This window comes from Stylophora pistillata, chromosome 12 (genome assembly GCF_964205215.1).
Source record: "Stylophora pistillata chromosome 12, jaStyPist1.2, whole genome shotgun sequence".
Lineage (NCBI taxonomy): Eukaryota > Metazoa > Cnidaria > Anthozoa > Scleractinia > Pocilloporidae > Stylophora > Stylophora pistillata.
Window position 1 is genome coordinate 4462848 of NC_142530.1, and position 27993 is coordinate 4490840.

At 38.9% G+C, this 27993-nt stretch overlaps 3 protein-coding genes, 1 long non-coding RNA gene and 1 pseudogene across 8 annotated transcripts; 3 read left to right on the plus strand and 2 right to left on the minus strand.

Moving 5' to 3' along the window:
* Positions 1-12658, plus strand: LOC111325977 (glutamate receptor ionotropic, NMDA 1). 3 transcript variants are annotated; one of them, XM_088741501.1, is made up of 6 exons: positions 1-132; positions 6718-7316; positions 8261-9242; positions 9879-10048; positions 10698-10898; positions 12144-12658. In XM_088741501.1, exons 1-6 carry the CDS (start codon positions 130-132, stop codon positions 12562-12564), a joined length of 2376 nt encoding a protein of 791 aa, XP_088597627.1. In that variant the 5' UTR covers positions 1-129; the 3' UTR covers positions 12565-12658. The 3 variants fall into 3 exon arrangements, with proteins under 3 accessions (XP_088597627.1, XP_022785629.2, XP_088597626.1); XM_022929894.2 differs by lacking the exon at positions 1-132 and adding an exon at positions 2289-2702; XM_088741500.1 differs by lacking the exon at positions 1-132 and adding an exon at positions 4894-5788.
* Positions 1884-27892, minus strand: LOC111325978 (uncharacterized). Of its 3 annotated transcripts, XM_022929897.2 has the most exons (13): positions 27300-27892; positions 26820-26896; positions 24247-25257; positions 23330-23419; positions 23067-23145; positions 22470-22516; positions 21999-22107; positions 21789-21874; positions 21359-21472; positions 20826-20869; positions 15317-15432; positions 14663-14758; positions 1884-2831 (listed from the first exon to the last, which is right to left on the minus strand). In XM_022929897.2, the coding sequence occupies exons 1-12, from the start codon at positions 27325-27327 to the stop codon at positions 14688-14690; spliced, it is 1872 nt and encodes a 623-aa protein (XP_022785632.2). In that variant the 5' UTR covers positions 27328-27892; the 3' UTR covers positions 1884-2831; positions 14663-14687. The 3 variants fall into 3 exon arrangements, with proteins under 3 accessions (XP_022785632.2, XP_022785631.2, XP_088597628.1); XM_022929896.2 differs by lacking the exon at positions 1884-2831 and having other exon boundaries at positions 13923-14758; XM_088741502.1 differs by lacking the exon at positions 1884-2831 and having other exon boundaries at positions 13923-14758; positions 26820-26988.
* On the plus strand, positions 15567-18738 carry LOC148718474 (P2X purinoceptor 7-like). Its single transcript, XM_088741503.1, has 2 exons — positions 15567-16032; positions 16475-18738. Exons 1-2 carry the CDS (start codon positions 15830-15832, stop codon positions 16890-16892), a joined length of 621 nt encoding a protein of 206 aa, XP_088597629.1. The 5' UTR covers positions 15567-15829; the 3' UTR covers positions 16893-18738.
* LOC148718475 (uncharacterized) lies at positions 17382-20459 on the minus strand (annotated as a pseudogene).
* On the plus strand, positions 20476-25641 carry LOC148718476 (uncharacterized). Its single transcript, XR_015994111.1, has 2 exons — positions 20476-21235; positions 24243-25641. It is a non-coding gene; the product is annotated as an uncharacterized LOC148718476 (long non-coding RNA).
* Positions 27893-27993: the final 101 nt, after the last annotated feature.

Here is a 27993-nt window from a genome sequence, read left to right on the forward strand (position 1 = left end):
TCGAACCGGCTAAGCTTTACTGGCTGTTGATAGTTTTACACTCGAGATTTCTCTGAATGAAAATAGTCAAAACATGCGTGAAAGCTGTGGAAAGGTACCTTAAGCGGCGAAGCAGGCCGTACTAGACCCATGGTAAGCATTTCATGGAAAGTGTAAATGCAATTTGGTGCACTAGCTTTTGTATCTGTTGACAGTGACAGGTGATTTTCATTGTTAAAGCGGCAAAATGAATTGATCTGAGACATAATCTCAAGTAACCAGAAATGAATTTAAAATACATCCTCTTACAAGAGGTCACGAGAGCTATTCATCATCTCTTTCATCAGATATAAACACTTCCTGTATTTTTATTTCGCTTCCCTTCGCGATTAAAAACAGAAACGTGTGTCTACAGCCTGCTAGAAGACTAATGAAAGCTCGTCTGCCCTCCATCAGAGCAGTAATTTTCCACGCTTTTCTTTATTTCATGAAAATCACTATTTTCCTCGATCGTCATTAGTCTAGGGCCTCTCAATTTTATATTCCAAAATCAGTTCGAAGTGCGTTTTAAACTGACGACTTCAGCAAAGAATGGAAAAGTTAAAGAAACGAGTTCTTTGTCAAATCTTGCTTTTAAATTAGGCAGCTGAGACCACAAACCGCAGGAAAGCTATTTCTCTGATGCGTGCATATTTTAAATTTGATTATCATCGGCGATTCATATCGGTAAAAGATAAACTAGGTTTTTATATCAATTTCAACCGGATCCTCTTTCTATTCTCATTTGAAACCGATTTGCTTCAAACACAATTTTAATCTTTTAATGTAGAATTCAATTTTACAAATTTTCTGCCCATTAAATTGCTTCTGAAAATTTAAGGAACATATTAATAATTTGCTACGGGCAATTCACAAAGAAACATTACAAATAATGACTAAAGTGAAATGTATATTGTTAAACATAGTTTTTTTTTTGCATAAACGTACTTTTTGACAGAAAAAAGTACTTGAAATAAATCAACTTAAAGTATTTAAACTGTAGGCATCTGGTGGTGAGAAATTAAGAGCCAACTGACTTGTGAAATGGGTCTACCGATGCAGTTTATTGTAATTAATCAAAATTCGCCAAAACTGTGCTGAGTTTTAATGTCCCAGTAAAACTACAGTGCCTGCAGAGATGAAGATACGCTGAAGATTCGTGCTGTTGCGACACAAGGATTCCGTATAAATAGTCCTTTCTCTCAGCAGGAATGTTTTGAAACCCGGAGTAAAGTGAATCCATTGACGCGGTTTTTATATTTTCGAAATTTTAACACGAAATTGTAGAACGCTATTCTTTTAAGGCATTGTGGTTTAATTGCCACAGGGTAAAAAAAAAGAAAAAAAAAAAAAAAAAAAAAATAGGTCTACCAGCTACTTTCGCTCACTACCATAATTTTGGATAGAACAGTAACTGCTAGTTTCTTTCAAAGGACTGTACTGTACACAGACCAGCTTGGCGCTTTGCTTACTGATTCCGTGTTCAAAAAATTGCTGCGCATACAATAAGGTTTAATTTCCACCCAAACTCGAGATCCTTCTGTAACCTTGGTGTCCAATATTTGCATACCCGCTTTTGCTAATTTCAAATTAAAGTTAAAGATGCCATAAACAAAGAAACAAGGACTCAATCACAGAGCAATATTTCTCTCTGCCAAAGGAAAAGCCGAAATAATGTTTCAGCACGAGCCGAATTTAATTGGCGAATGTTTGCTCTTTTTTCAATTTTTAAAACCTGTGCGATTGACTTACAAGCATTCGAAATGAATTTTTCATTATCTTCGCTTAGTTCCCTGTGCTATCGCTGTGATAATCACCTCTTCTTAGCTTTCAGTCCGTAACTCACGTCTAAACAACTGACGAGGTAAATGAAAGCCGTATTTTATTTTTTTGTTTATCATAATCACCTAAGTCCTTTTACAAATTGTAATTTTTTTTTAACTTCAGATTCATAGCTGATTTTTGTATAATCTGCAGTTCACGTTACGACTTGACTGAAAACCATTTTTAGAAAATTAAGATCCTACAGTGTTTGCGTACAAAATTTTTAATTCAGTTTTTCTTCAAATTTTGATTTCTCTCAGGCCGTTGCAGCGGAAGTTTTCCCTTGGTCATTACGGATCACGTATACACTCTGTGAGTGACGGGAAGACTCAAAATGCACTCAGATTTTGAAAGAAAACGACGATGTTGTTTGAGCATGCGCTAAGTTAAAGCGAAACCTTCTGGCTTGCTCGATCTAAGACAGCGTTGCTCAAAAGCTATTCCTGATGCTGTTTATCAAACTCAAGGAAATTTTAAGGAGAATCCATTTTCTTTACTGCATATTTACTCTGTTTCTACTGGCAGAGGGAAGGACGCATTTCACAAATGTGAAAGTTGGAATTTTTTTGGATCGTATCTCACCAAGCGAGACGTTGTTTGGAAAGCAGGACCTCGCTGACTATCACCGGAACACCACTTTGACAAAAATCTTCCTCCAAAACCAAACGATTCCGCTGAACGGGCTGTCGTTTGAGGACATTTCGAGAAGATTTTGCGTCGATATTGTACAAAACAACATCTCTGTGATTGTGTTGCAAACGCGAAGCCCGGAGCTCACGCAGTTTGTGGGAAATTTGGCTTCGTATTTTAAAATACCAGTCATAGAAAGTTTTGGTCGAGAACCCCTGCTGTCCGATAAGGTAAGACAAGTATAAAATTTCGACTCTTTCCTTTCCGCTCACCACTCACATCATCATTACCCTGTACTTCACTCGCCATTATGATAAATTCCTTGAAAAGAAATGTGACATTTCTGAAGAATCGTGTCTCTGAAAACAGACAAAAAGTCAGGATTAGTTCCGGCAAAACAAACAAGTCGATCAAATGTAATTTTTCTTGGGGATTCTATCAAAATGTTTCCATGTCATCATCATTACTATTTAAAAGACCAGAACTTGGGTGATTCAACCTTCTTTGTAGCCGAAATATCTGGCGTTAAAATATATTTTTGCCGATTGAACCAAAAATTCAGTTGGATGAAACAGGGGCATCTTTTTTTTCTCAGCGTCAAAAACAAAACAAAAATTTCATTGCATATTTACAGCTAGTTTGACATAAAAAAGTACTGCGACACCATTTTTAACGAATTGAACAAAGGCAAATTGCCTACAGAAACTCGTTCGTGACCATGGCAACAAAGCTTCTCCACTTTTTACAGATATAGTTGACTTCTAATTTAAAGTCAAACCTTAAACCGTGAAGGTTTTTCACTTCTACACAGAAACCTTGTTTGGACGTGCAGTTTACCACAACAGTAAGATTTTACCAATGTTGATTCTACCACAGACTGTTAATGCGATTAAATACAAAGCCACCAAAAGAGATAACAGATTTCACTGAGTGCCCTCTCGAAATTTACGTGCGATTTAAACGCGACATCCTGTCTGATGCTATCGCTGTCATATCCGGTAGAACCTTTTAAATCACATTTTGCCAAAGGGAAATGCCATTTCTTTAGTTTTGTTGGAAAAGCTTTTATGGAGCATAACGAACTGGGGGTTCATTCGACTTGTTTTCATGGCTAGTATGCTACACTCTATCTCAATGATGAGAATCATAATCACCACTTGAGACTCTTAGTCGTTGTCTAACTTCACGAGATAGATCAGAGGAAGGTATCAATAAAGATGCAAATATCTTCCATTAGACAAAAGAACATTTACATTTTGCAAGCTGAGTTAATCATATCGCTCTTGTGGCATTTATGTACAGTTTTGAAAAACACATTCCTAGTGACGTAAGGAAAATTTTACAATTTTAGATATGAGATCCAGTTTTCAATCTGTTTCAAGTTCTTTTCAGCACACATACTGTCATTGTTTGAAAACATGAACTGTCTGTTCAATACTATTGTTTAAGTTAAGCGAAGGTTATGAAATCTGTCATTTTACCTGATAAAGTTTGACGGCCAAAGTTCTCCGATTTCAAAGTAAATTTCTCATGATATGTCCACGTGTTTCTTTTAATAAACTCGTGCCATGTCTTTCAGCTTTTATGGAAACAATTTACCCACGTTTACATTCAATGTTAGCGCTTGAAGTTTCACTCGAGTCAAGGCGTTCAACGAATTATTTGCGTCTCTCATGTCGTGTTTCAATTTACAAATACAATTAATTTCAATGTTATTTACAATACTTTTACCAAGATTCAAGTAAAAAAGTTAGTATCCTTCGCGCAAACCACAATCGCATGATGAGACTTTCACGCAATAGGAAGAAACAAGCCATACATTCTAATTCCATGTTTTTTTAGAATTTCCAAGAGATAGAAAACTTGTCTTTGAAAAGTATGAACACTTAAAGCGTCAAACAGAGGGAAGATAGAGGTTCCACATGGCACACGTGCCTGATCAAGGGAACAAATATTACTCTAAAAATATGAATATCATTTCGGTGGCCTGCCAAAGAAAAAATTTAAAAAATATCAGATTGCCAGTGAGTTGTCAAAGGAACTGAATCAAAGCACCACGCGGCACATTTATGTAACATGATGAGTCTATCCGCTGTTAATTAATGGCTGGATCAATGAAACGGTTCCTGAGAAATGTCGGAGATATAACAAAATGGACAGGTGGTATACCAATAAACTTTGATCCCATTTGCTGTGGTTTTCCTTTATCTTCTCGCGTCAACGAATCGCTAATGAGTAGCCTCCAGTAAATTGCAATATTGTCACAATGTTCCTGCATCAATGCCCACACATGAAAGAGAACTATCTTTATCGAGTGTACTCAACCGACAAAAATATAAAAAGAGGCTAATTTGACAAAATTAACAATTTACAAGAAAGCAATGTCATATTTCTTTCAGGTTGATGAGCAAATAAACTTCCAAAGGAGGTCTGCCTTTTCAAGGAAAACTTTCTTTCATTTATTTTTTAACAGGCGTGAAAGAAAAAAACAAAAAATTGACTTGATCTGGGATTTTCACACAAGAAAATTAGTGAGAGAGACCCGGTAGCATTTAGACGTTTTGCTGTCACCTTATCATCAGCTTCGTTTTCAGTAAAAAATCTGATAATGGAGGACGGACGATCTTATATAGGGTCGCGTTTGATTCGAAATCGACCGTCGATTTTTACCTCTTTCGTTTACCTTAACAGTTCCAAAACCGACTGAAAATGGCCTTTGGAAAACATGTGCAAATATTTTAACTCAACGAAAATTTCTTAATTCTCGCCGTTTTCCGTTCGAGTAAACGTGGGACAGACTCTACGTGATGCATGCTAATGGAAGCCTCATAAAGTCGTGTAACATCCGCTCAGTAGGCATATGAAAACATATGGACTGTTAAAAGCGGAATCGATCCAAAGAGCTATTGCGCCGTCGAGGCTCAAGAAAAAATCTAACGAGATCTATGCATACAATTATTTTTCTCACTTTTATCGCTACAGAGGAAAATTAATGCATTGTTATCTAGAATCAGGAAAATACGAACCCTCTACTTTGCGTGCAAAAAAACATTCAAAACCCTCAGTATCAGAAAACATATCAGTTGATGCAAAATGCATCGATTTCTGCGTGTGTTTGATATGGTGCTAAACTTTACCCGAAATCTAAATTTCACTGTTTCAGTTCCCAAATCACAGTCACTGCCAGTAATGGTTACATTCAAAGCGCACTGCAGGCCAAAATAGGAAGAGTTGAAGAATGGAGTGTTCACCCGTGGCGATATCATTAAAAAAGGACGCACGCGACATTATGGTTTTGGAAAAAAATCAAAAAAATGTATGAAATATTTATCTTGATATAGCATTGTTTTCAAATTGGCACTCAAACTGAGAGTCAAGGTCATGAGCAATTTAAATACATACTTGAAGGGAGGTCTCGCTGTTTAGCAATGTCAAAGAGCCCACGGACTGAAATTTAGCCATATAAGCAGAAAGTGAATACCAATCGCTTTAGTCTTCGAAATTGTGTGCTCAACACGGCTTATTTCCAAATCAATGCGAATAAGTGTAATTATTTAGGCTTAAATGCGACTGACTAGCTTACAAAATCGATACATTTAAATGCATAAAGGTGAAAAAGTATGAAAAGATAGACAGTACAGTAGTGTTCCTAAAATAGATTGACGTATTTAGAAACCAATTATAATTGCTAGGAACTGTTGAATCATGCAAGGTCAATGTGATACAAAGAATAATTATGTTATGGAGTCTTAGCTAAGAGTTTAGCTCTTCGAATACGTTGGACGCGTTGTTCATTGGCGGGAGACTGCCAAACTCTCCCGTGTCGTGAACTTATCTTTTTGGGCAGTTTCGCTTCATCCTTTTATTGACTACCACAAGTGACCAAATCAGAATTTCTCTTAACAATATTGTTACAGCATCAAGCAGACAAGTGATAAGAGTAAAGAAAAATACTACTAAGGGGATTATTAGCTGATCCGATACCAAATTCTCCGAAAAACACCACAAGAAGTGTATGGGTCACGAGAAGGAAATTAATATTAAAATCTTGGTAGCGAAAAGAATACGATCTCCGAAATCTTTGTTTTTTTTTGCGCGCACGGACCAAAAGCTATCACGTGACGGCGAACTTGGTGAGTTGCGTTCCTTTAATTCCCTGAGTAGGTGGCTCCGCACGCGAGCGACCACACTACAGCAGCGCTGTTATGTTCTGTAGTTAAATAATGCGTTCTTCGTTATTTACAGGAATACTTTAGCACACTTGTTCGTAGCGTTCCATCAGAGGTCCTGCAGTTTACAGTATTCCTCGATTTCCTTAAATTTTCTCGGAAGAGACAAGCGTATGTTATAGTCAGCGATGACATGTCGCACGGGCTGGCCCTTCAACTTTACCACGACAACGAATTTGCAGATATAACTATCATCAACCTTGGATCGCCTAATATCCAGGAAGGAGAAATAATGAAGCATTTATTAAAGATAAAATCCAGCACAGCTCATGCAGTTTACCTCTACTGCGACTCAAAGCTAGCACACGTTATTCTTTGGATCGCAAAAGATTTTCGTCTCATCAACGATGAAATGTTATGGATAATCTCTGAAAGGTCACTTGAAAATATACAAGGTTTTTATACTTTACCAAGTTTTATTTACGTTATAAGATCCCGTAGATATTCTCAAAGCGTACAAAAGTTCGACAGAACACTACTAAATCACAGCTTGTCAGTTATTCAGAGTACGTTTGAATCAATGAATGAAACAGAAGTACATCAATATTTGAGGACGCCTTCAGCCGGTGATTGTTACAACTCTTCAGCGTGGGAAAAAGGCATGGAATTGCACAGGTAAGAATGATATGTTTTTTTTAAGGGCAAGGGGGAGGTGTTGCTAAGAATATTACGGAAGGTTTAAGAGGTACTGACTAAATTATGAGTGATCACCTCCCAATTCTGTAGACCCGACCCGATTTCTGAATTTGACTGATTCGTGCACAGTCGTCTTCAAAAAAGCGCACGGCATTAGAGTGTAAGAGAAAGATAACTGATTTTTTTTTTTTTTTTTTTTTTTTTATCAGCTGAGTTGACAATGTTTCTAAGGCGGACGTTTTGAGCATTAGCCCTTCGCTATTCGCTCTGAAGAATGGCTCTGTGGGCGATAATGTTGAGTTCCATGACTTTTCAGGCTATCCGTGACTCTTAAGTCGGAATATGAGAGTCAAGAGCAAATTCGACCGAAAAAAATAAACCTCATCGCCCTGCACCGTACGCAACGCTCTCTAGTGGTCTTACCATGGAACAACCCTCCGTCCACATGTCTCAGTAGAACGTTTTTCATTGAGTGTTGCGAAACCAAAATCACAGCCAATCAAGACGAAAGAAAAGATCACAAGGAACCAATTAGAATTCAAAGTAAGAAAGCGCGGGAACACAGGAGTGAAAGAAACGCGATTAGTCAAAGTTTTGATATAGCGAGAGGCTAGCGCGGGGTTTTTGGGCCAATCACACTGCAGAGTGAAACAAATCCGTAGTGATCTCTGATAACTCTCGACACTAAATGGAAATTGCTAAAGAAACTCTCGCGTAGGACTGTAGTGATCGAGACAATCCATGGTATACCGATCGGAGGCGTTGCATGACAGACGCGTAGAGCAACTTTTTTAAATGCTAAAGAAAAAATATTTTTCCCCGATACAACTTCACTTTTTCAAATACTTCACAATTTGAGCTGTTTCTTACAAACCTGTAACAATCATCATTAATTTCTTAATTGTGGTGCAATCTGCTTTTAGATTACTCGAGGCGAGTTTTAACTCACACGACTCAAACAAGATGGGACACAAAACTAACAATGCACATCCTTCTTACGAAATTCTTTATCTACAAACACCTTATGAGCAGGACAAAGGCTGGGTGCAAATAGGAATATGGACAAGCAAAGGATTAACACTGCAACTGAAAGAATCAAATCAGGAAACGGATAAAACTATCGGAGAAATTCCTCGGCTTCTAGCTGCAGTAGTGGAATATCCTCCTTTAACCATGAAAGCCGACTTCGACGAGAGCGAAGGATGCTATCAAGGGCTAGAGTGCAAAAAGTACAACGGAGATTCCCAAAATTTTACCAGGTATTGCTGTTATGGACTCGCAATCGACGTGCTCCGCTATGTCAAGACACAACTCCAGTTTGAACCACTGATATATTTTGTTCGCGATGGAAACTACGGTGCCAAAAACTCCTCGGCGGGCACGTGGAATGGTATTGTACGGGACATCTTGGAAGAAGAAGCAGACATCGCCATCGATCTCATGACCAACGAAGCACGTTCGGAGGTAATCGATTTCTCTTTGCGCTGGACGCACGCAGGTCTCGCTTTGCTCGTGCTCGTGGGAGAGCAAGAGGTCGAAAAACTCGACTTCTCGTTCTTTCGACCGTTTACGATTTATTTATGGATGGGTATGATAGGAGTGGTGAATTTCTATCTGGGTCTCCTGTGGTTTACAGACCGTTTGAGCCCTTACGGCCATCGCAAGTCATTCCGAGCTAAAAACCACAGTGGATTTGACCTCAGTGAGAGCATGTGGTACTGCTGGGGAGTTTGTTTTGATAACCAGTTTGTGGACTCTAGGCCGCGTAGTTTGAGTGCGCGAGCCATGGCGGTGTTCCTGGCGATTTTTGCGCTGATGTGCGTGACTTCATACACGGCTAACCTGACAGCTCATCTATTATCTGATGACACCAAGCCGGAGGTCACCGGCATCCGGGATCCAAAGGTGAGCGTACGGAACGGAATTTATCAGTTCCTAAGGGTATGACACATGTTTATCCAAGTTGAATTGGAATCAGGCGGCTCTAAACAGCCCCTACAGATCTTTTTAAAGCTTTGCAAAACGATGAACCTAAATATGCTGACTGCAATAAATTGATAAAAGTGGCGAATGATCAGACTCGTTTTAGAGCTACAGAATAGTTAAGTATTAACTAGGGGTGTCTCTAAGAGGCTTGGGCGTTTCTATGGTAACCTAAAAGGTGACAACAATTAGCAAATGTCGAGAAATAATAAGAATTTTTTTATTCCATTTTTAGTGATACAATAACGAATTTTGGTATTGATAAATCAAATAAATTTCATTAAAATAGTGAAACTGTTTTGAGCCATCTTGCAAGAAGGGTAGGTACAAAGCTTTGACATGAAGAGCATATTTTATTCTCTTGGAAATAAACATCCTTTTCACTGGGAAGGTTTCGCACTTAGCCCCATTCTGAAAGTAGGGGCAGAAACATGGCCTTCTAACGTCAAAATCACAACATTAAAGGATGACACTTATAAGTCCTCACCCTTGACGGACAGTTAGTCAATTTTCTTTATGTGACGAACTGAATTGAAATAACTTTGCTTTCGCCTCTAGATCACAGATCCAGATTCGAAGATTACATACGGGGTCGTGAAGTCCAGCTACGTGGATTCTTACTTTGAACTAAACGAAGATCCTATAATGCAGTCCATGTTCATGCGCATGCGTGATAAGAAACACTTGGTAAATAACTTCACGGACGGAGTGGTACGAGTTCGGAACAGGTTTGACTTGTTTTTTCTCCTCCTATAATAGCCTCGTCAAAGCGTCTCCGTGCTTTAGTTAAACGCGTAAGAAAAGGCGTCAAAGACAAAGGTTGTTAGAGAGATGGATAATGCTATTGGCGGCCATCCGATTAATAAATCTCTATCCGGTGGATAGCACAGTAAATTTAGTTAACTCTTATCTGCTGGATAGCGATTTGTCCTTTGGACAGCTTTATTACGCTTCCAGCAACTGGGCCAATAAAGTAAACCGCGTAGCCGAAGACGTTTTCATAGCCGTTCCATACGATGCCACGAAACAAAAGCCCCCTCTTCCCTCCTTATATTAAAGAATGACTGTGAAAGCAACTAAGATTGCTAGAGCCCATCGGTTTGCACAGCATGCAGGGAGAACAAACATTGTTATTCCTCCCGCGTAGATTGGTGGTCAACAGATGCGTCACTTTTCCCTCCTCTCTCCCGCTAAAATCCTGGGTGGAGACGCATTACGAGAGTAAAGGGCCTCACCCATAAACAAAAGAAAATGACCCAGCCTGAGCTCAGACCCAGTCCTTTTGTCCCTTTTGCTCACCATTCACCCATCACACCTTCAGCAATTATCAACTGCAATTATCAGCAATTATCAACTGACGCCATGTTTCTTCCTCAGGAAATTGGACATTTTCATCAGTGAGGTTTTGTCGCTTGACTACGAAGTAGCAAAACAGAAATCTCTGTCATACCCTCGATTACAAGTGGTTGGAGCAGCTAAGCCTTTCGCGGAGAGTGGATATTCTTACGCGTTTAAGAAAAACTCCCCATGGAAACCGAAATTTGACTTGGTCATCAACAGGATGAAAGCCGAAAACATGTGAGTGGGTGCGCTTTATGTGCGTTGTAGTGAGAATCGCCCGGGTAGTCGACTTTGAAAAATGTCACAAAAATGATTTTATATCGACAGTGAAAAGGCCACCTAAAATTAAAAATATAAAAAATCTCGGAAAGTGTCATCAAACCAGAAGGTTTGGAAATTTTGAATTCAATTTTATACTCCGGATTACTCGTTGTTTCCTGAATTTTGCCATGCACGGTTTTCTTTGCCTTACACTTGCAGGGAACGAATCAAAAATCTTCTCGCATGAAAGGTACCGACATTTTTCAAGGTCCTGTCTCCTTTGCCGATGAGGATGCTACGTTTACAACGACTTTTGCAAACACCCTAACATTAATATGCATTTTCTCTTCACTGTTCTCTAAAAATTTCCCGTGGTATCAATAATGAGAATTTCGTTAACTATCAAGAGTTTCTTGAGTGGGTGATCCATTCCTGTATTCTCGTAACCTCGCTGTTTGATTCAGTAGTGGTAATGTATAGAGAAATTAGATACTGGTCAGGGCCCGCAGAGCGGATTTTCAAGTGGAGGGGGTTGGGGGCTAATGCGAACGCGTTAGCGTGAGCCAACTAGGGGGGGCACGCTCCCCCGGGGAAATTTTGAAATTAAAGTCTTCTGAAATGGCTAGAAATGGATCTACAACTGCCAAAAGTGAAGTTAATTTTTAATTCTTATAAAACAACGAGAAACAAACTGGCCTTCGCGTTTCACCAAATTTAAATGACTAGACTAACTTCTAAGTAAAAAAAATAGTGATTTAATCAGCCAAAAAAGTGTGGGGGGGGGGAGCTAAAGCTTCCCCGGCCCCACCCCCTGCGCGGTCCCTGACTGGTCATTCTTAAGCGTTGAGGCCCAAGGCTCATGTCACGCACGAACACAACTTTGTCGTAAAATATTTGTGTTAGCCATAACAAAAGTAAAGAAAATTGTCGACCAGGACAAAAGAAGACAAAAACAAGGATCTCATGAAAGTCAAACGAGACATAAGCTTAGGCAAAGTGCAGGAAATGCAACCTCGTTCTCAAGGTCTCTCATCTTTCCACCCCCTGAAGCGAGAAAAGAGGGGCGGAAAAATGAGAGACCCTGGGAACGAAGTTGTGGCGAACGCGAGAAAGCGCATGTGATCGAGCTGTGATTGGCTTTGGCTTGAATCTTATTGCCTCAAAGGGTGGCGCGAGCTTTCAATTAGAGCGTGAAAAGCCTAATTTTGCCCTTATTAACAGGCCGAGCGAACTCTACAAGAAGTGGGTTTCTTCAGGCGAGGACAGAAGCGAAGAACATCACCAAAGACTGAACGTTCACTCGTTAAGCGGTGTTTTCTTTCTTGGTGCTTCCCTGGCGCTGGTCGCCATTCTTTTTCTTTCCCTCGAGAACAGACTCTTCGCAGCGGGCTTCATATACCAAGACATGAAGGGTGAAAATTTCCACGAAAAAACAGGAACGCGAAAGCACTCGGCCGCCGTTAAGAGGAAGTTACTGGACCCCAATAAAAACAAGGCCGCGGCAGAATTCCCGGATATATCAGACTACCTCCATAACAAGAGGAGAAGTAACTTACTACTAAAAACTTTCTATAATCCTAAATCTACGAAAAGAAAATACGAAGAGGCAGAGGAAAATGGTACCGCCACCAGTTCTGTTTAGCAGCTGAGAGAATTAGTTATTAAATTAGTGAAATTTGTGTATCAGTTCTGTCAAGTTGGTCACCTTTCTACATTATAACGAAGAAGACTTTAAATTCAGAGTTTAGTGCGACTGCAAACTACGAGGCCCCGCATGTTTAAGGGTGGGGTGGGGGGGGGGGGGGGGGGAGAAAGGGAGGAGGAGGAAATAAAGCCATCTACTGCATAAATATCTACTCGGTGGATACCGCAGTGCGCTTCCGTTATATAGCGTTCTCCGCCCTTTGGACAACTGGGTCCGGTAGAATAAAGTGGTTTTTGATTGAGAGTCATAGAATAAGGCAAAACTAAAGTAATCATTACGGCTAATCAAACAAGGGTAATTTTATCAACCAGGAGCTAATAAGAACTTAAAGTAAACGCTTGACACCAAACTAAAGCGCGAGAAAAAAAGCAAGTGAGTAAATCACGATTGGGTTTAGTTTTTCGCATCACTGGTCGAGGTGACGCAAGATTTCTACATCAGTCACGTAACGATAGCAACCTTTTGTTATTTTTGACACTCGATTGAAGACTGCTCTCGGTGATAACTACTCAAAAGAAGATAAGTCTGTTGAATATGACAGCATAGGGAAGCTGTGATGGAAAGAGAAATGAGTGATTCAAGCACAGAAATCAATAGCATATGTTAAAGTTGCCACTTCGGAAGCCAACCCCCCGAAAAAAGCGGAGCTTTACAAACTCCTAAATTGTAGGTCACTGCTCTAGTTAAGTGCTATCCGTAAGTCGTTGATAGTGAAACTTTTCAAAAGAAATCTGAATTCAGCCTGAGATGGTTCATGTGGCGTATCCACCATTAGATAGAACTTGCAAAGGTACGTGAATAATCAACCCAATCAGTTTGAAAGCACAAAATAAGCTCTTGAATTTACATATCGATTATCTGGCCAAAGTCTTAAATTACCTTAAGTTTATTGCATGAATTTGTTTAATTATTCTGCTGGACGTCAAAGTCCAAACAAACCTCTTCTTCACGTTTCGACAAGTTTCATCTGAGTGCATACTAAAGTTTTCGATTTCAAAAACATGTACGTCGCAAATCGACTTAGATTCTTGATACAGCCTTTCCAAGTTTTCTTCTTCCATAACATGAGGCAGTGGGAATATTTTCGTAAAGTAAAGAACCATGAAGGGACTGCCATTCGACTCAACTGCTTCCTCGAACGATATATAGGATGCTTTTGATAAAAAGCATTCATTATTAAAAAATATATTTGGAATGGTTTTTGCTTTGATAAAATTAACTTCTATCCATGTACCTCTAATAGTTGAAAGGGACTTTATGCCTCCGAAAGGCAAGGACTCATTTGCAACACTCAGTTTCCTTTATCTTCCTTTATTCACAAAGGTTAAATTTCAACACTACAAAGAATACAGGGTCGACTTCCAGTTAAGTCCTTATATCATAAACATTTTCAAATTTCAGGTCGAGATGTGCTTTCCACTTTAAATTTCTTGTTTCTTATGCATCTTTCTGGATATCTATATTAAATACCATTCTTGTTTGTCTCGTACGACACTGCTCTGGCCGTAAGCTGAAGTTTCACGGTTTACAATTCTCCGTTCCTCGCTGAACTCTCCCACTAACGTGCAGAACATGTTTCACAATCGTACACGAATAAATGGCGATGACGCTGTCGGAATTGTTCGAAGAAAAAACCGAACGGGAAAGCATAACTTTGAGCACGTCGAGTAAAGACGTAAGGAGAACACGTGACTGTTTCTTGACAATTTGACTAGAGTGAACCGCTGGCCCACTATGTTCGCGTGATCTTTACACCAAGTTGGTATACATTATGCTCTTAGAGATATTTCTGGCTCACAATCGATCACATTCACTTACAAACCAAACCATATCCTCCAACACCATTTAACATGCCGAGTCAGGGTTAAACGGGTTCCAATTTCTTAACTTGCTGTTATTCTTATACATTTAAAAACTTACGACACTGGTAATCTTGTCGGCTTTTTGCGACAATCTCCAACCTTCCATTTTACAAGGAAACAAGATACAGCTCGTGACAAAGACAGAAAACATATTCTATAAGATACAGCTGTACCTCTGCACAAGGTCAGGTGCTACTTCTACAAGAGCAAAGCCTCGTCAAGGAAGTCTTCGTCATCGTCAAGGCCTTCCAAAAGATCATCAAAGCCATCTAACGGAAAGAATTACCAGGCGTCACTTTTCATTTTGATACAACTTAGCAACAACAAAGAAACAAACCAAACATCAAAGTAACAATGAAAAGACCAAGCTACCAAATGCCTCTTTAGAGGAAATATGTTTTCTAGTGGTCCAGATAGAGAAACTATTAAAACCTTCATAAACAATACGACCAAAAGTTTGAAATTTGGTTTTTGTTTTTGGCCCTTTGACCAAGATCATTTTCCAAACACGTTTATGTGGTACGCCTGTCAATATCTCGGTAACAGCTCTGAGAGCAAGACTTAAGTATCATAGTTCTTTTCATATGTTATCCAGCTAAGACAGCACGACATGAAGACAAATTGCCTGTCGATTCTTGTCGCTCTTTTAAGCCTGGAGAAAGGACAAAGAGCAATTTCGAGGAACTTTGGTAAAATACGGATACAAGATTCTTGGTCAGGGAATTTGCTTCCTAAGGACACCTTTTTTTTTCACTTTGTGTTTACCGTTTTTTTTTTTTTAACTCTTTGTTTAAAGAAAAGAAGTCAACATGCATAAATGAATTCACCGTGCTGAATCCACTCGTGTTCTGTAGTTTCGGTCGTCTTTTCTTCCGAGTTATTCACTAGTTCACTAGTACCGCATTCTGCTTTTTCACTGATATCCTCGTCTTCTATAGAAATCCTGTTAAAAATTGCGAAAATTGTTGAGTAAGAGCTTCGTATACTGGTGTCTAATCTTCGTTGCAAACCTTGAAGTAAAACATTAACAGGCACAATCGTTCCAAAAAAGTGGAAAAACTGACTGGATGTGTCATTAAAGGGGAACGCAGGGGTATTTGTGAAGTAATTTTGCATTATTGGCATGTTTTTTCTGTTTCGATTTCTGATAACCTTTTTTGCTAGCCGTTCGTTTTAACCTAGTTATGTTTTCTGAAGTGAGAGCGAAAACGCGATTAGAATTCCGCCATCTTGAAAGGTAACTGCCTGCTCATAATTGGTCAGCGTGTATTCGTGTGACGTCAAATCGTCAAGAAATATGATCCTGGCGAGACTCGAAGGTGTGGACTTGTTTAGTGTACATGCGAAATATGGATTTATCCGAGTCTGCCCCTATTAACGATAGTTTTAACGACGGAGAAAGTACTACAAATAGCTTTTCCGTTCAGCCTTATCAGTTTGAGCCACGCAGGGACTCAGATAAAAGCGTGAGCGATAACGAGAGCATTTCGGGCGAGGAAAGCGAGGAGGAAAACACAAATCCGCGACTGGAAAATTCTGACTGGTATGTAACATGCGACTGCGATGTTTTCATACGATAATGTGTATGTACTGCTTTCAGTGTATTCGTACAATCAGAGAACGAATAAAAGATACTTAACTCAGGTGTGTACCCTTTTTTGGTATTTTGTTTTATTTGGCCCTGCAGTACGACTAAGTAGAAGATTCATTTCATGCAGTGTGTGTAGATTCAAAGCTTTCCGTGTCGCTTTCGAGGTCAAGATTGTAATAGTACTGACAAGATCTAAGCGGTAGGATCCCAAAATCCCCGTTCGGACCAGCATGTATTTTTACTTGTACAAACTACGTATAAGTAAGTGAATACTTTATACACTGTCCATACCAATAAAAATATGTAATCCAAGAGCCTAAACACAAATTTTATTCCCTGAGACAGCGTCAGTTTATAATTTTTTTTTGATCGCGGAGCATTTTCTAAAATCTAGGTGTTCGTGTGGGAACTGCCAGGTTATGGGAAGAGTGGAGGCCTGTATTTGCTGTCAGGAAATAACGGCAGTGGAAAATAAAATTATTGCGGCAGTAACTAGTGGTGAATGTCAAGAGGAACCAAAATGCATTACGCAGCATCCAGGTTTTCATCCAGTTTGCCTAAACAGGTGGGTCCTACAGACTGCCTGGTATCAGTACAAGCAACAGTACAAAGATCCATACGATGGCCCTGAACATAAATTATTTCGACATATTGCCTACAGACAGCTGGCTCGGTGGTGCTGGGGAATACTGGGCAAGGAAATCCGGGTTGTTCTACCATCATGTGCAGTTATGTGTATACGAAACTTTTATCCTCCACCAGGGCCAGAAGAAGAGTTTGCCTTTGAAGGTTTTCGATATGCTGACGAATGATTTGATGAAAAGTTTTATCTTACTTATAAACTAAAGCAGTGACATGATGTACATAGTTGCACAATAATATATTTTACAATCCATTGAACCCTTCTACAAAGGCCTGATTACAGAATAAGAAAATTAGTTATTTTTGCATTACTCCTTCCAGTACTCTGTTTGTGATATGCTCCATTTGTTAGTTCATTAGTTTTTCTTTAAATATAATTGCCAATGATGAACACAAGTGCTTCTCTGAACTCTAGAGATTTGTGATGGAATATTGTATTGCATTCATTAACCAAAAGTAAATCAGTGAATTGATTATTAAAGAAGAGCTATCTAGTTTCTCCTACTTCTATGAACAACCTCCGGGCTCCTTCTGACAACTTTAAACTAGTATGTCTTTAATATATAGTTTTTAAACAGAAAATTTGAACATATATGAACATATATGAGAATCCCTTTGAGCTAAATCACCAAACAAACACATTCTTTGTGGCTTTTAATTTACCTATTAAATCTTGAACAATGGTTATCAATGATGTCTGCCTTCGGAGGTGTTGGCTCTGTGGCTATATTTCTCGGTAAAAGAACAGGTATTGGTTGAGCAATTCTGTTTCCCGCTTCACATCGCTGAACAACCTGAGCGAGTAAATCTCTCAAATATTCGTAGGATTTCTTTTCAGTTACAGGTTTTACAACCCATCGCTTGTTTGCCTTGGGAAAGCAAAGTTTGTAGCGTGCCAGGCCTTCCTGTGCTCCCGACTTTATTACAGCTTGTCTACGGCCAGTGTTGTGATTATTGTCAATAGCAGCAAGCTGGGTCCTAGCAACCATGCCCTGGTATGAGAAATGCTCACGTTTAGGGCAATACTTAAGCATCATGGAGTGATATACCTCTAATCTACCTGTGTGGCAGAAGTCAGTAATCTTAGCAATATCCTTCAACAATTTAGTGTTTAGGACCACTTCCTCTAAAGCTAAGAAAGCTTGACTGTTTGGCTTAAGCCAACAGACTTTCTTGGCTTCAGAGGGAGAAATTTGTTGATGACAGCATTGGTGGAAATGAGTATTTCCTGACCAGATGTGCTTATTACAGATGTGATTTAAGAGGGACTTCCATTTTTCTTGAAGAGCCAAAACATTACCATTGCAGGTTGCAGCAGACCACCATAGGTGGTTTGAGATTGATTGTATCCATGGTGAGAGGTCCTCACATCCCCTTTCATTTGCCTTATGAGTCAGCTTCTTTACCACCCACTTGGAGAGATGCCACACATCATATTAGTGTTTGATGTTTGGGTGATCTTTGGCCATGGAACTGGTGATAGAGACATGGCGATCTGTTGCAATCCTACTGATGGTGATATCTTTTCCTTCAAGCATTTCTATGCACCTCGTAAATCCTTCTTTCTCCATTGCATTAGAAGATGTGACCTCAGTGACCTGAACCACCTGAAATGCCACCACATTACCAGTGTCCTCATCCATAAAAGTGTAAGTGCCATACTTTGCAGAATGGCCTGGACTGTCACAGCGACCGTCGCCATTAAGATTAACAACACCCCTGGCAGTGAGAATCTCAATTTGCCTCCTACTTTCAGCTTCCCATGCCTCATGAATAGCAGGGAACAAGTACTTTTTCTGTGTGTCATAAAAGACACTTTCACTGAAAAATTGAAGATTAAAGCATGATGCCCACTGGCTGATTGCAGTAAAAGTATTACCTGTAAACAAAATAGCAGCAGACAACAATAGATTTCCCAGGGGTTTCCGTTTCACTACTGGCTGTGAATCCCACTTTACTGTATGGCCACTGTTACAACTCAATTGAACTGATAACATGCTACCAGTTGTTTTCCTTTCACAATCGATTATTATATCTCCACAACTGGGGCACCTTTTCAGCAATTTATTTAAGGATGACTCAAAGACAACATATTTCTTTTCAGAGTCAGGAGTAATGTAGTCTCTCTTGGATTCTTCTTCAAATAATGTGTCATCCTTGATATCCTCTCTGGTGAAACTATTTACATTTAGTGGTAAATGCCAATTTGGGTCCTCAAAGTCATCATCCTCATAATCATTGTCATCATCACTTTCATCCAACTCATTCTCTTCGGTAACAGTGTTAGGTATCACAACTTCCACCTCAGGCAGAGGGGGCCATGAGGTAACACTGGAACTGTCATCTTCATAAGTAGGAAAGACTACATGTGGGGGAGCATGCATAGCATAATTATGATCATTGTTAACTTTCCATCCTTCAGCATTAATGACTGAAGGTTTTGAAAGAGGAAAAATGCCAGTTGTAGTTTCATCTATCGGTAGGGAAACTTTTTCGGTTGCATTTGCCTGGGTCGGAGGGGGAGACTTAGTCCTAACTCTAGTAGTCATGGCAGCATCTTCAAACTCTGTTTGTATTGCCTTACTTTTGAGGGTAAGAGGTTGAAGACAGCACTGAATTCCAACATCGCACTTCGTTGGACTCCCAGAGAAGGATTCTGAATTTTCAGAAACAACAACTTCCTCATTACTTACTACTCCTTCTGTGGAAGCATTCTGATCGTTTGTAGCGGCCAGTAATTCCGCGACATCCTGATACGAAACAATGACAGTATATTTCGTTTGTTATGGAAACTTTATTTCTTTTGGAAAAATACTTATGTAAATTTATATATCTAGCCCCACATCCAGAGAGGACAAAAAGTGAGCCCGTTTTATAGTCCAAAAGGGGGAATTTTTAGCGTCGAGAAGGTACAATTACGTATGAAGATGCATGGAGCAAGATAAATAATTATTATCTTCCTCGTTTTGTAATTCGGTGCAGAGAAATGCTCTGTCGTGAGATTACGGTCCTTTCTTATTCACAGAGAGTGAGAAATTGTAACATATTGCGTTGAAGAAATCATCTCGTAAATGGCAATAATCAAAACAAAAGCTTTAACTAACTTCTTGATGCATTCGTCGATCGCGGCGATTTTCGCTTGACAATCGGGGTTTCTTTTTAGCAGATTGTGAAGCATAGTCAAATATAGAAGGCACAGCATCCTCCTTTAGCCGGCGTTTATACTTTTGCCCAGCGATCTTCGCTTGAAGATTCGACTGAAAACAGCTTGCCGAGAAGTGATCACTACAGACATAGCTGTATTGTAAGAGCGGCATATTCAAGCGACGAATTCTCTCCAGCCATGCTTTCCTCCGCTGTTTGTCCGATGGAATCTTATGGAAGCTCACATTTGTTGTCTTAGCAGAGTAATTGGTACATCCAGGAACACAGCAGTTCACCATTTCGTCGAACTTAAAAATAAACTAGCTTTACAATCTCAAAAACGTATCAGTGCGAAGTGTTATTACTTTTAGAAAGTCCCGCGAAAAGGGTATTGACGATCTGACGCAACAGCGGACTGCTGACCAACTTAATATGGCTCATAAACATCCAAGATGGCGGAATTCTAATCGCGTTTTTCGTTCTCACTTTAGGAAACATATCTACGTTAAAACGAACGGCTAACAAAAAGGGTTACCAAAAATCGAGACAGAAGAAACAGGTCAATAATACAAAATTACTTCAAAAATACCCCGGAGTTCCCCTTTAAGCATCAGCTTAAAAAACACTTTTAATGTACTAATGCACCCCTGGGGGCTTAAAAAACACTGTTAATGTACTAATGAACCCCTGGGGGCTTAAAAAACACTGTTAATGTACTAATGAACCCCTGGGGGCTCTAGCGGGGAGCGAGGGAAGGGGAACGGGGAAGATGGGGCCTTTCTCCTGAAGGGTCTTACTGAAGAGGGCATTTTTCTTTTCGGAATCGTCTCCCTGATTTAACGAATTCCGCAAATAGCATGCACCTCTCTAGTGGGAAACCCACGAAATATAATTGTGCTGAAAGGGTTGCGGGAACATTCACAGCATTTTGGTGTATGGATGCGACAAAAATCATTTACCTTTGTTGATCTTGTTTGTTCTCTTTCTGTGTGCACTGAGAGGCCTAAAAAAAAAAAGGTTTAAATAATCAGCACAATAATTCCACACAATCACAGCAATTCTCATTCAACCTTGCATATAAATGCACAGTGCATTCTACCTAAAAACCTAGGGGACGAGTATTTTTTGTCGTTGTTACAATCATTATGAAGGTAGTTACTACATTTCTCCAACATACCGCAATCATGGGAACTTTAAATAAAAGTTATAAGATTTCATCTCCCTTTTTTTGTTTGTACTAACCAGAGCCTGACTGTCACAATCACAGCAATTCCCACTAAACCTCGCGTACGAATGCTTAGTGCACTGTATCTCAATGCCTACATGTGAAGAACAACTGCTTTTGGTTGTGGTTGCATTCGTTATGAAGGTAGGAACTACATTTCCCTTACATACTATAATCATGTACATAACTATCCAAATGAGAAGCTTGGAAACTTTAAAAAAAAAAGTTACAAGATTTCACTTCTTTTGTTGGTGTTTTTGTACTTACCAGAGCCTGGCTGTTACTGATGATGTACTGTGGGTCGGGTGGATAGATCTGTAAAATATTGCCTGGGGTGATGTTGAGGTAATGCTTCCTTGGGGCAGGACTGAAAACAGACACCTGTACATCAAAAAAATAAAAACATCAAAAAAGACCATGGTTAATAAAGCTACAAGGAGTACTGTAAACACTGGCAGCTAAGTCACACCATGAATTTGGTAACCCAAAGAAACAAAAGGGGGGCATGACATGGCTTGATTTCTGAATTTCCCCCTCCAGCTGCTACACATTTCCTTGTAAACTTCTACCTGATAAGTTCGAGTATTCTCGTTTTCAGGGCAATGTATGGATATTATAAGCAGAAGTTTCATGTTAATAATTTCACAGAGTTAAACACTTAAGTACCCCAGTAATGTTTTTTTTTTTTTACACTCACATGTTTGAGTATTAGGCCTGCACCAGGTGCCAGTTCAGTCTGGTAATTTTCAAGAACTTTTCGATGAAGAGTGCCATGAATCTCACCTGCGAAGTACATAGAAGGATAATACATTATGCCTTCCTAGGATCATATCAACCCTCAAATTAAAAATGTTCTAAAGACACAAAGGAACATAAGATACAGTCCGTGAACACCTATGCATGTTACCTGTAGGATCTCTGAGCAAAACACTAGCATCTGCTTCTGTCAATGAAAAGGCTTTGACCAGAGCGCAGAGGCAGGGCACTTTACCATGACGAAGTCTTTGTTGAATTGCCTAAATGAAAGAAATTAACCATTAAGGGTACTGTAATCTTGGGAAGAAATGTTGATTGTGCCAACGTCCAGGTCATTCTCCCAACTTAAGCAGAAGTCATCATTGTTGTTGAAATCATGTCTGATTGACCCTCTCACTCCCACGAATGATCAAGACAGAATTTCTCCTTACAATATCAATACGATATCAAGTAGACAAGCCATGAGAATAAAGAAAAATATCAATTAAGGGATCATTGGTTGATCCAACACCAAATTCTCCAAACTTGCATTTTAAGAATTGTAGAGCAGACTGTAAGGAGAATTATTATAGAAGATCATGGGAGTGAAATGGATAAAAGGTCCACGTGCCTAGAAACATACCTCGCTATAAACCTGGATGATAGTGTATCTCATTGCCATTGGAACATCTGTGATAAAGAAATTGAACAAAAACATATATATGTATGAAATGAAATATGATAACACAGAACAAGAACAAGGAATTCATAATTCATCGAAAAATGTGACTTATTTTCTCAAATCTGGTTTCCTTTAATTTCAAGTTCACAATTGGAATTCACCTTTCTTTGAAAAAGTTTGAAAAAGTCTGAAAAAGTAATGTCACGTCAACCTGTCCAGTCCTACAAACATCAACTTACATTATCATTTTTTCACCTTACCACATTTCTACCAAAAACCACACAGTTAACCCATAACTCCTCTATTCACTCCGACAAAGGGCTAATGCTTAAAATGTCAGGTTTTAAATCTTTATGATGGTCAATTTACATTATTAGTTGATAAAACCAAATCATCAAAGGTGATCATTGTTGGGTTGACTGGGACATCAGGGGTTTTGACGTGATGCATAAGAAAGTTGATACCAATGCAAAATAAAGGGTACAGTGTACCTTATTAAATTATCTACAAAACATGTACTACAGTAGTATGTCTTCCTTTAACACTAGCAATTCTTACTTTTAACAAATTCCTGGTGCATGAAAGTCCATGGATCATGATTAAAATCTTCGTCTTCTAAAGAATTTGGCTGAGAAGCCTTTAAGGGTAAAAAATGAATGAGTTAGCAACGATAAAATGCTCGGTTTTACAGAACAAACTAGCACTCAAGCAGTGTTTGTATGACTCATAGCCATTTCACATGGTACATTTGGCACAGTTTTACTTCATGTATTTCAAGTTTGTAGGGTCCATTGTAAAAATCAGTCATAATGTTAACTTACTTGCACTTTGTTTTCAATTGGAGTTTTTTTTTTTCTCAAGGAAGGAAGTGGTGAGGCAACAGATGAATTGTCCAGGTTTTGACCAGGACTCTGTGAACAAAATTTAATCATAAAGGTTTTCCTCACAGTAATATTACTAGTACACTAATACAGGTAGACATGAGATCTCTCAAATTCATCTCTGGTAGCTGAATATCGGAGGTTCCCTGAAAAGTCACTAAGAGCAATCATATCACTATCATAATGACAACCCTTTGAGTGCCACCTCCAGGTCCACAATGAGGATCTCCAGGGGATAAACCAGGGCTCAAATTTAATTTTTGGAGCGGGTTAGCAGACATCTTTTTTACTAACCAAATTATAAAGTTTGGTATCCAAGCCCACAAAGTTACGATATCTCAAATAATCAAGATTTTGATAGTAACGACTAGGACAAATTAAAGAGTACCTGAAATTGCATGGTGACTTCAAAAACGTTGACAATTATGCACTTATCTTATTTCCCTCTTGTTTACCATGATTAGTCACGAAAAGTACATCTATGTACAGCACATTCTCTAAAAAGAGTTTAATTTGATTTAACAACTTGAGTATTCTAATTATTCCTCTGAGAGTAGGGTCTACGTGCTCTTTGTCCTGAGGTCCACCAATGTTTAAATACCGGTATGTAAATTTTACTAACCATGTCGGGTTAGTTGGACACATTTTTAGTAACCAAATGTTGAAAATTACTAACCATTGGTTAACAGGTTACTGTCAATTTCGAGCCCTGGATAAACAAAAACTGAAAATAATTTCAAATATTTTTAACTCCTTATACCTTCAAGGGAAATTTGAATAGCTTTTTTTAAACCATTCATTGATCTACACAGATAAATCACATTGAACTAACATTAAAATGTCTTTATCTTAGTTACCAGTTTTGGCAGAAGCCCAGCTGGTCCTGGAAATTTCCTTGCCTTTGGGGTTTTGCCACTAAATGGAGTTCTTGCAGAGATCTTGCCTGCATCTGGTGTAATAGTTTGGTGTGTGTGTGGTGTACTTAAACCAGGAACTTCTAAATTACTCCGCATGAGAGGAGTTTCGGGGGCTTTACTCCCCATCACGTCTTTGTTGAGTCTGAAGGATGAGCTCCTTACGGACTGGCTGTATAATGGTGAGCTTGTTCTGTTCACTTGCTTAGGAAAATCCTTTGATTGATTATTCATTACAGGCGAGCTTCTTGGCATCCATCTCTGCTGTAAAGCAGAAGTATCGGTAGCATAATTCTTAGCATTTGCAGAGACTTGTCTGTTACTGTTCAAAGAACCATGGTTGTATTCAGAAACTCCTTTCTTGGAAGAGAAGCTTGAGGAAAGATTGTACTTGGAAGAGCCATTGTGTGATAGATCCATTCTGCTATTAGATTCAAGTGACGCTGAATTAGATCCAAAGTTTTGCTGTGCAAAATTTCTAGAATCTCCCACTGTTGCATGCCTTAGGAATGTAGTGGAACTGCCCATGCTCTGGGCTGTTGGTGCATCACCTGAATGTAACGAGCTGGTTCTACTTTCAAATGGAGATTCAGATGCTGATATATGATCTGCCGCAAATCTCTTTGCTAAGGGTTCAGTATATCCATTACCCAATACAACTGAGCTATTTGTCGAACAGTCTATTGAGTTTGCAAAAGATGCACCACTGCGTAATTGTTGTCTGGAAGTTACATGTATGTTCTTCTCAACAACTCTATCAAAACTGTCTCTGTTACTAAGTGATTGAAATGGCCTCCTTGAGTAGAAATTGTTGAATTTCTCCACTTCTCTTGTCCTCAAGAGTTCTTTTGTTATGGGCTGGTTTTGGTTTGAATTTGCATTCGCATTTTTCTTAGAATTATGTGTGATGGAGCCCACAGTGCTACCTCCCTCACACACTGCTAACAAACAATCCTACAATGAAGAAAAGAAATAATAACTGCCCACAACAAACATGCAAGTAAATCATAAATTATATCCAAGTAATCTCCGACTGTAAATGAAGCACATGTATTTTTTTTCTAAGTCCAATTCAAGCAGCAAATTAACCAATCCCTGGGCCCCTCAATCAATCAGTCAATCAAAACCTTTATTTTAATTTGTTTTTCAGGTAGCAAGGTTGATTATACATGTATGATTATTCATATACATGCATGTACTTCCTTCTTTCTTAATCTTTTAACCCTCAAGAATGATTGGTTCCTCATTTCTCCTAACGGTATGAGCCTCGAGTTAAATATAAAGGTCATCAGAATAAAGGAAATGAAGGATCATTAGTTTAAATAATTATAATAATATTATAGAAAATAAAGGAGCACTAGTTTAAATAATTATAATAATATAGGAAATGAAGGATCACTAGTTTAAATAATTATAATAATATAGGAAATGAAGGATCACTAGTTTAAATAATTATAATAATATAGGAAATGAAGGATCACTAGTTTAAATAATTATAATAATATAGAAAATAAAGGAGCACTAGTTTAAATAATTACAATAATATAAGAAATGAAGGATCACAAGTTTAAATAATTATAATAATATAGAAAATAAAGGAGCACTAGTTTAAAAATTTCCTGATTTCCTGATAGAGAAGGCAGACAAGGCACTCTACAAAAAAAGATCGAATGACCCTGAATGCCCGTTTTTCCAGTTTTTACCTAAGGAAAAGAACATGAGGTACAATCTTAGAAATAGGTCAGTCTCTGTTCCTAGAATCCACACTGAAAGGTTTACGAACGTTTTTAGTAATAGGATAATTTTTAAATATGACATGTTATAGTTTCCCTTGTGAGTTTATGTTGTAACTTAGGATATGTGATTTTATCTTAAGAAATAAAGATTATGTTATGTTATGTTATGATTGTCGAACAAATTCTCCTTGTCAGTACCTTAGGAAATCTAAGGAGGACAGTGTAGAGAATAATAATAATGATGTTAGGGAGTAGAGGGCTAACCTTTCCATTTCTTAAGACAACTATTCCCTCACAGGTACTCTTTTTAAACCAAAATAAAATTATTTTTCAGTTCTATCAGAAGATCATTTCTACCAGGGTTCAACACTAACGGTAGCTCACTAGCCACAAACTAGTAGAAATTCAATTTTGGCTGGTGGATTTTGATTTCCAGTAAGTAAACAAACTAGAATTGTCGTAACATCTAAGATGTCACTAGCCACTTAGCTAGTAAGTTGAAAAGTTAGTGTCGTCAGCCCTTTCTACTCCAGCAAGTACTCTTTTTAAACCAGAATAAATGATTTTTCAGTGCTATCAGAGGATAATTTGGCTATCTCTCTTCTTAATTTTATTTGGTAATACAACGGTATGGGAAAGATAGTTTTTTTTTTCTCAGTTATGATCGATCTTTTCTGGGAACAATTAAAAGAGTAGAGTATCTGCACTTCGTTTATTACGCACACATTTATCTGTGTGGATAATTCATAAAATCTTTCCAAAAGAACTCTTAGTTCTCACCTCATCATCAAGGTCCAGCTCGTCGTCACCGATGGAAAACAAAGACGACATTAGAACTCTCTCTGTTGTCGCAGCACCTGATATGTCGTACACAAAAAATTGCAGTCGATGAATTTTCTTCGCTGTAATTGCATCTATTATTTGTTGCCTTATATCATGGCCTCCCGATCTGGCAATATAAAGATGTGGTAATTTATGTCTCAAATGGAGAAAAAAGCTCTGGTAAACAACATGTATTCACGTATCCACATATTTGGAAGGGAGTGATGGCGGCCATTTTTGAAATCAGCCGCCAAATCTGGCGCATGATCAGAATTTATTGTCAGCGACCTCAGTAATCGCGGGCGTCTAAGCGGAACAGTGGTCAGAGAGGTGCGTCCTGTGAGCTCTGACGAAGGGCTAAGGCGCTAGACGTCAGCTTTGAATCTCTTAACGGTGGCCCATTTACATTATTCAATCAGTCAATAAAGCCAGAATTACCATGTACAATGTGTATTTCTGTATTCATCCCTTTTAAAATTGGTTTCTAACTTCATCTTCTCTTGCCGTTGTGAAAATCAGTTTTTCTACCGATTTTCTTGATTACGGTCCGGCTTAGAACTCGGTTTCGGTGAAAGTGCACTTGAACTGCATGCATTTCTTCTTGGTCGTTGTCTCCGGTTCAGAAACGTTCACTTAGAATCCCCTTGAGGCTTCTCAAATGGAGTACTGACCGGTGTTTGACCTGGAACAAATTGCCGCAAGGGCGGTGGGGAGAAAGTAAGTGGGGAGGGAGTAAAGACAGACGTAAACCTCAGCGTTCTTGCAGAACCTCGTTCCCAGTTTCCCTCTTTTCCCTTCTTTTGCATTTTCTTTATTTATTTTTTGTGTGGGGTGGGGGTGGTTGGGGGAGGGGGCTGAAGAAGAGAGAACCTGGTAAAGCTGTTCGCTAAGAAACCCTCTGGAAACTCGGCGGGGTACACTTTTAGGACTATAGCTATGAATTAATCAAATAGAGGCCACTGATGAAAAATTAAGAGCAATTTGATAATTCCGTTCCCGTTTGAAATAAGCGAGCGCCAAACAATACCAACATCATCAGAGAACACACAGAGTCACGGTGTTCATTCTACCTCTTATTGAGTGACGTTCGCCCCGTAAATGCAGGCGTGAATTTCGTCGGTTGTATTCTATT